Source organism: Palaemon carinicauda, chromosome 25, assembly GCF_036898095.1.
Source record: "Palaemon carinicauda isolate YSFRI2023 chromosome 25, ASM3689809v2, whole genome shotgun sequence".
Taxonomy (NCBI): domain Eukaryota; kingdom Metazoa; phylum Arthropoda; class Malacostraca; order Decapoda; family Palaemonidae; genus Palaemon; species Palaemon carinicauda.
This window is the reverse complement of record NC_090749.1, coordinates 9,543,441-9,554,733: the sequence shown is the minus strand read 5'-3', so window position 1 is coordinate 9,554,733 and position 11,293 is coordinate 9,543,441. Positions and strand designations below refer to the sequence as shown.

General features: G+C 38.3%; 1 protein-coding gene across 1 annotated transcript; it reads left to right on the top strand.

Annotated features, from left to right (window-relative positions):
• The first annotated feature begins 8,174 nt into the window (after positions 1-8,174).
• LOC137618852 (protein FAM200C-like) lies at positions 8,175-10,113 on the top strand. Its single transcript, XM_068349060.1, has 2 exons — positions 8,175-8,352; positions 9,728-10,113. The coding sequence occupies exons 1-2, from the start codon at positions 8,175-8,177 to the stop codon at positions 10,111-10,113; spliced, it is 564 nt and encodes a 187-aa protein (XP_068205161.1).
• Positions 10,114-11,293: the final 1,180 nt, after the last annotated feature.

Here is an 11,293-nt window from a genome sequence, read left to right as displayed (position 1 = left end):
TAACTTCCCTATTAGTAATAGATGAAAATTCTTTCTCTTTCTTTCTTGTTCACAATTGGTAATAAACTATTAATCTTTTCTTTCCTCTCAGTCTCTTGAAACCTTCAAGCTGACTCCAGAGAGAAAATTAATGCCCTAAGGCTCTTCCCTTCCTCTTCTAGATTCCCCCTGCAGACCCCAATTAATAATCACGTCATCACTGAACCCATAATAAGTTACCTTTAACAACTTTATTGTTTTAGACACCTTAAAAGAAAATCCATGTTTTCCTCCTAATTGACTTTATACAGAACAAATCTGTTCCTTCACAATTCTCATCGCGTCAGAGCCTAATATTTTTGCCTGGAATGCTGGAAGATTCGGGAAGATTATAAATCATCTTTCAAATGACGTTTTCTGATAAAACCTTAGTAATTGATCTGGAAAACAATCTTTCAAGAACTGCAATTTTGTTAAGACAGTCTCCGTCTGTCTACTCAAAAAAACAACAAAAACAAAGTTCAAAACAAAATTCAAGGCATCGCTACCAACTTCCTTCTTAGGACTGATAATAAATCCAGAAGGTAAGCAAACGCTCTTTATTATTTTGTAATGAATTTGAGCTCTTAAGTATTATATTTCACAATAAATTTATGTACATTGTGTTACTAAACTTCTGAAAATGGCTTATTTTTCATGCATATTGATGTAAAAATAAAATAGTTTTATTTCATATATGGTGATGTAAAAATAAAAAAAAATAAATGATTAATTTTTATATATGTTAATGTATTAGTAACTCAAAATATCATTGTGTTCTGGAACAGGTGTTCCAGACACTTCTCATAACTGCTGTACTTCGGTGCTGGCCGTTTGACGAATGTGAGTTCAACAAGATGATTCGAGAGGATTCCTGGAGCGTCGCTATTGCGCAATGTTAGCCTTGAATTATCCAGAATTCTCTAGATTATTGTTCCAAAAATAAAAGGACAGGTGCGTGCGTGCATAGATTGCCCGGACATTATTCACGGATGGGGCTCTTAGACAGTCAGTCATAGCCCCAAAGGTGGAAGACCCAACCAGTGTGGTCAGGGTATTGCCATATCTCGGCTCACGACAATATTCTCAATTGTATTGCTCAAACTCGGGCAATCAAAGAGAATCAGCTGGGCTAACAGCAAACACAACCAAGAGAGGCCCTCAGAAAGGACGTACAGTCACTCTGCCCCGAGAGCATAACTTTAGGAATGGAGGTGCAGTCGCTCAGCCACAAGAGCTTGACCGCAGTGACAGGAGTCAGGGTGACTGGGTCAGGATCAGTGGAAGTCTTACATGGCGGCCTGAAACATGGAGCTCTTTGGGGCTAAGGTGGCTGTGGTGGGGAGCTGCTGCAGTGGTAGGTGGGACGCTCTGTAGTGCTGTCAATATTCTAAATTGCTCTGGACACCTCCTGTTCACGGCGTGGTGAGATCCACCAAAATTGGAACACTTCGGATGGGTCTCTGACCCGTTCTTGTGAGTGTTAATGCATTCTTGGGTGGGATGATCGTGGCTCCAGACTCCACAAACCGTTGAGCTCCTGCAGTTTTCGTTGTGGTGGCGAAAATGTTGGCAGTTTTAAGCAGCGTAGGGGGTCGATATTTAGACATCGACCCCCTCTATGGGGAAAATTCCCCATTGTCTGAGGTCAAGTGACGGTGGGATTGGCCCAATGAAGGTGAATGTGACTTTCCTGATAGGCTGTTTAAGGCTGCCTAAATGGGGTTCAGTATGGGCAACATTATTGCAGTCAGTTATGAAGGACAGTGGCATATTGACAGAATAGCTGGAGACAACTGCTTTCCTCAATTTCCTGGCTGTATCAAGATAGGCCAGGGAGGTTTCCCTGTGAAAAATGCTATTGCTCTCCTGATCCTTAGGTTTAATGATCATGTCACCCTTCAGAATGGCTCTGGCAGAGATCTTTATTCCTTGGTTCGAGGCTGCAATAGCAACAACTGCTGCATAGGAAGGTACACCTTCCACTGCTGGTAACTTGAATTTTGGCAGGTGCCCTGGATCCATAGAGGTGGGCCGTGGTTCTGGAGCTGGATCAACAGTTGGAGTGAGTGTGGCAGTTGCTTTAGCAAGTTCTGGAGTAGGCCCAACAGTTAGGGTGAGTGTGGCAGTGACTTCAGAAAGTAGCTGTGTTAGGGAGTATGTGCAATTTCAGTCTGGCCGATGAGCCTCAGCCCAAGCAGGAGGGAGAGTGTCTTTGGAAGGATCCAGGTCCATATCCGACGCTTCTTCTTCTGTTTTTAGAGTGTTAGTAGGTAGTGTGGCAGTGGAGGTGGCCGTAGGGGGTTTCACTGTTGTTCCACTCTTTTTCTTCTTGGCAGTTGGCATCCTTACTGGTTGAGGGGAGGGGTCAAGAACAGGAAGACCACGTTCTTGATAATATCTATTAGGTGTAGCCTTCATGCAGTTGATAATTGCATTAAATTTAAAACTGAGCCATCTAGGTGGCCGGCCAGGGTCTCCAGTATTTTCTGGAAAACTCCTGGGGTATGGAAGCGTGGGATCTCGATGTTGATGAGCTTCAGTGGTAGGGTTTTTTTGTGCAACGGAGGCTCCCTATTCCTTCTATTGACAAGTTGATATACGATGTTGTGGTACAGATTACAATCATTGCATCTGCACAATATCTTGTGCTTTACACCATCCCAATCAAGCTGCAAGCCCAGCTCTGAAGCCAGATTTAGAGCAAAGAACACAGTTTTTCCCTTCTGATCATAGTATGCAGTGTATTCCTTGCATTTTTTTCTGTCAATGTAACAAAAGTCTTGAAAGTTCTGGTGCTCCTTGATATAGCAGTAACAACAGATGAAGGTTCCGCTATAACAGCATATTGGAAAGTCAACAGTGTATGTCAGCGCTGAAAATTTCTGTCACCAAACTGTCAGGGAGCTGGGTGTCCCTTGTGCTGGGTAGGAGAATTCTTGAGCTGGTAGAAAGATCATTGCTTGCTTTTTAGAGTGTACAGCCTTGTGCTGGACACGGTTTCTTATATTGGCAACCCATTTGAGAGATTAGAGGGAGGCAGAAACGAGAGAGACCTGACTGAAGACGAAGAAGACCGAATTAGTATTCATTATTAGAATCAGGAGCCATAATTCTTCCTGTCAACATTTTATATCTGAAACCACTCAACGCTATCTGTCCCTTGTTTTATAAAAGGTTGGAAAGTTAACTCGTCTTACTTGGTAACAACTTTCGTTCGTTCGTTGTATTGTAGCCAACAATTCTTGTTGGTACGGGCCTTTCCCTTGTTCGGTCCGTAGATAACCTATAAAAACAGGTTGATTGTTGAACAAAAGGAATTTTTAAAGGTTTTTAGTTGTAGAGACAGATGCAAACAGAGGAAGGATGATGGTGGTAGTGGAAGGGGTCTATTATGTCACGGATAATGGTAGTTTGAAGGGTTTGTAAGGGCTTTGAAAAGTAGAAAAATATTGCAGGTAGGGTTGTCCAACCCTTTACTTACTAGGGTCCCTGCGGAATATTTTATTAGTAGATAAAGTTAGGGAAAAATACAGGGGATGATGTGTTTAGGGCCTTACGGCGAGGGGATGAGATGGATTTTGATGAGGGTTTCAGAGGTTGTTACCACAGTGGAGGTAGGTTTGACAGCAGTTGTCTGGGGATTTCTATGTTTTTGACAATTGCTTTTACCAATGTGGCTGCAGTCTGCCTGGCGTGTTACGAGTTGATGTCGGCTTGAAGGTTATCTCTCAGTTATGCTTTTTAGCCACATTCTAGCAGGTAGTGCATGAGAGCCTGTTGTGGTGTGACGTCACAATATTCACAGGGCCTTTCATTATTATTTTCCATCCTCTCCCAATTTGCTTGATACCCCAGCCTGAGTCTGTGGATGCATATAGCCTTTCTTGACGGGCATCTGTCAGTGGGGGAGGCACTATGTCCGTGGCCCATGTGTACCTATACTCTGTCTATGCGTCTGGTGCATTTGGCTAGCTCATCTGCTTTTTCATTCCATAATATTCCAGTGTGACTAGAAATTCAGTTGGATGTTCTCCAGCAGTCCGAAAAGTTATTGGAATAAACTGCAGCTCCTGTTGTCTAAATACTAGGATATACAGTACTATCAGTGTAGTACGTGTGCGCCCCTGCCATTTTTGTACTCCCGATTGCTTCCTGGGATGCAGTTTTCAGTTCCTCTATTGTGCAGTTCATATATTTATCCTTGCTTGCTTGCTTGATCGATTGCCCAGCCTTTTGCTGGACACGGGCTCTTGCGTCGGCAGTGCATAGGGACATGTATGCGTGTATGTGTGTTTGTAGATTGCCTTACCTTGTGTGAGACATTGGCTCTTGCATTGGCAGCCCGTAAGAGATGTTATCTGAAATGACTGATTTAAATTTGTAAAAGGGGATTTGCAATCTGAACAGGGTTAAAGTAGGTTATGTTAATGCTATAAAGGTTAAGAAAATGAGATTTATTACTTTTCAGGTTAATGGCTCAAACTACATTGAATCTAGATAGCCAAAGCTAATGATTTAAGGCCAAAAAGTAGTGGTAGTTTGGAATGAATTGCTGAACTTCATTCAGCAGCTTGGAATTTGGTTCCCAGGGAGAGGTAATGGTAATATACTAAGCATCCCACGGGCTGGAGTTTGCATAGCAGATTCCAGGTCAATGCCCGTATAACTGAATGAGGGACAGGTCCCTCTTGCTACCACTAAGCAAAACAACAGGGGTAAAAAGGGGGAGGTTTACTGGCATGACAATGGAGAAAAGGCCCCCGTAGGGAGACTCCTCTTTAGGTCCATGAAATGGAAATTTCTTGATAGCAAGTCTCTCGAGTAAGAGAGAAAGTATTAAAGCAGGTATAGGTTAGTTTTGTTGTGATACGAGTATTCGGTGAATTTTTGAGTAATGCTGTTTATATTTATGTTAAATCTTGAATACAGTTTTATTTTCTGATTGTTGGATATTATCTTCATATTACAGTTAGTTTTTTGCTATTGTTTAAAAAAAAATGAGTAGATTTTGCATAATTTACGTGTTGTGCAATAGATGAACTTAACATAATTGGCCAGCTAGGTGGGATCTAAATTGTTATTCCGCTTTTAATCCAAACATCTTTCGTGAAATAAACGTATTTTGTTACTAGTATAAAATAGCCAACAAATATGTCAGAGTTTAAAACAATAAAGTTTTTGACGAATTTCTTGAGGATCCACAAGTTGAGAAGTTAAGTGATCTAAAAAAATCTAGCTTAGTGAGTTTAGGCAAACATCTTGAGCTTAATGTTAAAAATTCAATGAAGCAAGAGGATATTAACCCTGGATAGGTACGCTCCTCGGACACCCCTTTAATGGTATACTCGGACGCGAACGACCCCGACGCAAAAAAAAATTCTTGAAAAATCAGTTTTTGCAGTAACCTCCTTTTTTCTTTTGCCAAAAAAAAACTTCAATGAATGCTTAAAACAACTGTAAAGATAAATACTACTCATCTGCAGAAAAACTATTTATTATAAATATTTTAAAAAATTAAGTAGAAAAAAATAAGACCTGACATAAAAATTCATAAAAAAAAGTTTATACATATATACACAAATCCTTTTAGGAATTGATTCTTGAATGTTTAGGACACATCTTGATGTATTTTGGATGAAGTCAGACCCATGGAGGTGAAGATCTGAAATGAGAAAAAAAGAGTAACTTTTTTTGGCCAAAATAATTTGTCCAAATTTCATGAATTTTTTTGGGTACCCAAATGAAATAGGAAGTTGCTAATTTTTTTAGGGAATAAACATATGTTATCCTAAAATAGAAATATGTAAAAATATCTTCATTATTTTGTAAATTACATTTATATCAGGGGCCATATCTAAAGGTAATTTTTTGAGTACTTAGAAATTTCGTAAAAAAATACATATATTTAATATATAATATGATATTTATGCAGGTAAAAATATACCAAAATATCACAAATTCTATAGGGAACAAGAATATATATAGATAGGGCAGCTTACGCTTCGGATATGTCCACAAAATGGCCGCCAACCACACTGACTCAGACTCCCTAATCTGCCACTTGAAATGTAGGAAGGGTATGTCAATTTCAAGGTGTTATTTACTAATCTAATTATTATTGGATATGCATAAAAATTGTATGGTGTGTTGCTGGATAATTGTCGATTATTTTACGACTATAAAATTGAAATTCTGACCCAAAAAAATTTTTTTGAAGGGAAATAAAATCGAAAAAAAAAAAATGTAAAACAATATAATATTTTAGCTAAAAGAATTTGATGATATTCAATAAAAAAAAAAAGTAAACAAAATTTTCCGACAAATAAACATCTAGAGGAATCATTACTCTGTGATAGTTCCTTAGTACGTAGTAATTTTGAAAGAATTGGGAAAAAACGAAAAAATGGCAATCACCGGAAAATCGAACACATACCTATATATACGCCATATCTGGCTAAAAAAAAGATAGGCATGGGTAGCCAGATCATCTAGAAACACTTTCCAACACTATAAAAATATAAGTTTTGCGACACTACTTGCCAATTCCTTACGGTAACATGACTAAGCGAAAAAATGCAAAACAAATAAAAAGGGGCACTCGCGGAAAAATGGCTAACATTCTAATATACGGCATTTCAGAAAAAGAAAATTCAGCCACGTGCTAGGCAAACCATCAAGGCACATTTTCCGACAAATAAACATCTAAATGAATCATTACTCTGTGATAGTTCCTTAGTACGTAGTAATTTTGAAAGAAATGGGAAAAAACGAAAAAATGGCAATCACAGGAAAATCGAACACAAACCTATATATACGCCATATCTGGCTAAAAAAAAAAAGATAGGCATGGGTAGCCAGATCATCTAGAAACACTTTCCAACACTATAAAATTATAAGTTTTGCGACACTACTTGCCAATTCCTTACGGTAACATGACTAAGCAAAAAAATGCAAAACAAATAAAAAGGGGCACTCGTGGAAAAATGGCCATTTTAATATACGGCATTTCAGAAAAAAAAAATTTCAGCCACGTGCTAGGCAAACCATCAAGGCACATTTTCCGACAAATAAACATATAAATGAATCATTACTCTGTGATAGTTCCTTAGTGCGTAGTAATTTTGAAAGAAATGGGAAAAAACGAAAAAATGGCAATCACAGGAAAATCGAACACATACTTATATATACGCCATATCTGGCTAAAAAAAAATAGGCATGGGTAGCCAGATCATCTAGAAACACTTTCCAACACTATAAAAATATAAGTTTTGCGACACTACTTGCCAATTCCTTACGGTAACATGACTAAGCAAAAAAATGCAAAACAAATAAAAAGGGCCACTCGCGGAAAAACGCCCAACATTCTAATATACGGCATCTCAGATAAAAAAAAAAGACATGCACGTGTTAGCCCAACCATCAAGGCACACTTTCTAACACATAAACATGAAAAAAAAATCAATAATATACGGCAATTCCTTACTACGTAGTAAATATTTACAAATATTGAAAAAAAAACAGAAATTGGCAACCGCAGTTAAATACCCAATATACCAATAACTACGTCGTATCTGACAAAAACAAAGTCATGCATGGGTAGCCAGATCATCTAGACACACTTTCCAACACTAAACAAGCAAAAGTTTTACGACACTATTTGGCAATATCTTACGGAAAAATGACTTGGCAAAAAAATGAAAAAAAATGAAAAAGGGGCACTCGCGGTAAAATGGTCCTCGTGGTAATGAACAACATTTTAACTAAAAAAAAAATCATGCACATGGTAGCCAAACAATCCACCAAGACTTTCCACAACTGATAACCTATACAAGTTGCACCATTCTACGACAATTTCATAATACGTAATAACTTTGATAATTATGCAAACTACCTTAGAAGGGTAAACTCGGTCGCGCTCGACCCCGACGCGTCTCAGAAATCGGGGAAGGGGTACAGCTACAGCAATGCACATCTGGACACTACTAGAGCGTGTAGGGGAGACACCTCCTGCAGGTCGATCACCCACAAATTCAGTCACGGGGGTGAGTCACGTGAGAAAAACCTGTTTTTTTTTGACGCTCGGGGTCGCGAACGACACATCGTACCTATCCAGGGTTAAACATGTGTTAGTTAAACCTTACGCTAAAGACAATATGTTACCTCAGAATGTGTTTGATACGATGGATAGAGAATCAGTGTGTTCTGCTTTACCTGCTGTGGAACTTGAAAGGCTTAGAATAGAAGCTCGTTTGAGAGAAAAAGAGGCTGAGGCTGAGTGTGAGAGAAAAGAAGCAGATTTAGAACTTGAGAAATTAGAAGCAGAATTAAAACGTGAACCATTACAAGGGAGGAGAGAGCTAAAGATAGGGAAGCTCAGATAAAACTTCATGAGCTTAAAGTTCAAAAAGTGTTAGGACTAGAAAAAATTAAGCAGACTAGTTCTAGTGATCCTGATAATTCTAGGTAAGTCATTTTTAGTGAAGATCAAGTTGTACCTTCTTTTAATGAAAAGGATTTAGATGAATATTTAGTCTGTTTTGAGACAAAAGTTAAGAAACGCAAGTGTATTACAGCCAACTAGTGAATAATAACAACAATAACAATAGGGAAGTGGGAAATATGGGAAGAGGAAGAGTACCTCTGGATACAATCCAGTTTATAGCTCAAAGGCAGGTACTCGGGATGGGAAAGATTAAGGAAATAAGGAGAAAGAGAAGTATAGGAGAAGAATAAAAGAGAGGGGCAGACCCTCCTGCAGTATTAGAGAATTGGTATTATTATATAATTCTCCTACTAGTGGTCAGCAGAATTTTGGGTTTATATGTATTAAGGAGTTTTGTTTGGTAGGGCACTAAAGATTTATGCTTCTATTCCTGAGTAGCCTCTAGAGCAGTGGTTCCCAAACTGGGGGGTGCACCCCACTAGTGGGGCGTGAGGATGATACAAGGGGGGCTGAAGTCATCTGCTCAAAATTACTTGTTTAATAGAATAATAAAATCATTAAAATTAGTCGGTGTTTGTATTTTTGTACTGATGGTGCCCCAGCAATGATTTGATCTCGCTCTGCATTTGTGAAACTGGTGAAATAAAAAAAATCCTGCTGTAACTGGGACTCACTGTGTTATCCACAGACAATCATTAGCAAGCAAAACTCTGTCAGGTAATCTACACAGTTCACTGAATTTGGCAATAAAAGTGGTGAATTTTGTAAAGAATAGCTCTTTGAATTCTAGGCTTTTCGTAGCTCTTTGCTCAGATCTGGACACTGATTACAAGACTCTCCTGTTTCACACAGAAGTCCGCTGGCTTTCCAAGGGAAACATGCTGAGTCGTCTTTACGAGCACAAGGATGAAGTGGAAATTTTCTTGCAGAAGCAGAAACAAACCAAACTGTATGAAGCATTCAGAGAGGAAGACTTTCAGCTCTCACTATCATACCTTGTGGACTCCTTTGAGGCTATCAACAACCTTAATTTGAAGTTACATGGAAGAAACACAAACATCATTGCACACTGATGTAATCAGAGCTTCCACCGAAAAAAAATTCATCTTTGGAAAAGAAAAGTACAAGTTGGGAACTTTTCATCGTTCTCACATCTGAATGAGCTCTTGTCTGAGAAGAGAAAAAATAAGCAGTATGACGTGACAAAAGAGGTTTTATCAAATCGGGATTCCCTTATTGAGGAATTTATACACTATTTTCCAGATGTCTCAATGGAGAATTCTCTTTGGACATTGGTGCAGAATCCATTTAACACTGATGTGGAGTTGCTACTGGAATCACTGCAAGAGGAAGCCATCGATTTGAAATGTGACTTGAGCATGAAAAGGGACTTTGAAACAATGAAGTTAGAAGAGTTTTGGGTGAAATATCTCCCCATGTACCCAAAAGTAGGTGAAGAAGCACTTCGTGTGTTTCTTCCCTTTTCTTCTACTTATCTTTGTGAAGCAGGATTTTCAGCTCTTTTTGTTCTGAAAACAATACAGCGGAACCGACTTGATATAGAAAATGACTTGCGTTGTGTGCTGTCATCCTTCAATTCTAGAATTTCTGATCTTGTGAGGAAGAAGCAGCAGCAACCATCTCACTAAACTTGACCATAAATTGTGCCTGAGTCTCATAAGTATTTCTAAATATTATATGCCATGTTTTCAAATTATCTATTGTTAAAATTGCAACTCAATTTTGCCAATTTGCTAATGTTCAAACTTTTTTTCGCTCACTTTGAACCAAATGTTTCGTTTTCAGTTACTGGAATGTACTATTATTTGCTTTAATTGGCTTTCATTATTAAAATGTACAGTAATACAAACAAAAATCTGTTTTCCTGTACAATGCTAAGAAATAAATGTGAGAATCATTTCATTTAAAAAAAAAAAAGATAGGAGTGGGGGCATACGGGTCTACTGGAAACAAAAGGGGGGCGTCAGATAAGATAGTTTGGGAACCACTGCTCTAGAGTATATGATTATGAAATCTTGAAAAATGTTTTTTTTACAAGCCTATGAATTAACACCCAAAGTTTATGAGATAGAGTTTAGGAGTTGGACAAAACAAGATAAGCAGACATATGTAGAATTTAGTAGAGAACAATCAGATTAGTTTGATAAATGGTGTAAAGCAGCAGAGTGTAGGGATGATTTTGATAGATTAAGTGAAACTGTTTTAATTGAACAGTTTAAGAATCATGTTAGTGAGAACTTTAAGGTTTACTCAAATGAAAGAAATTTATCTACCCTTTGCAGAAAAGCCGTATGTGCTGATGGTTATGTACTGGCCCACAAAGAGTCTAGGTCTAATAATTGAAGGTTTAATAGATCAAAAGACTATAGGGATACAGATAAGCATACAGGTACTGATGATGGATATCAAAGGTCTAATTTTGATTCGCATGTCAAGTCTCAAAGCAGTAATTTTAATACCAATTCTATTACTAGCAGTTCTGTAGTATGTAATTATTATAAGAAACCAGGTCACACAGTGCCCGAATGTTTTATGTTGAAAAGGAAAGAAGATGAAAGTGGGGCTCTTGTAACTACCAAAGTCTCGTTATGGTGTGCTACCAGTAGAGATTAACACTATTAATGACCACGTTTTTTGACAGGAAGCCTGTTAATTTCAGTGTTTGTTCCAGACCTGTTGATAAGGTTTACAAGCCATACACTGCAAGGGGTTTGTTGCTGTTGGTGATGGTTCACTACACCATGCTTGTATAATGTGTGATACTGGTTGTGCCCAGTCTCTCGTTTAGAGGAAAGCTGTCCCTGTGAA

Coding starts and splice junctions, on each gene's coding strand:
- LOC137618852 (XM_068349060.1), top strand. CDS start 8,175: ATGTTACCTCAGAATGTGTTTGATACGATGGATAGAGAATCAGTGTGT. Junction 8,353..9,727: donor ATTAGAAGCAGAATTAAAAC/GTGAACCATTAC, acceptor ACTATTTTCCAG/ATGTCTCAATGGAGAATTCT.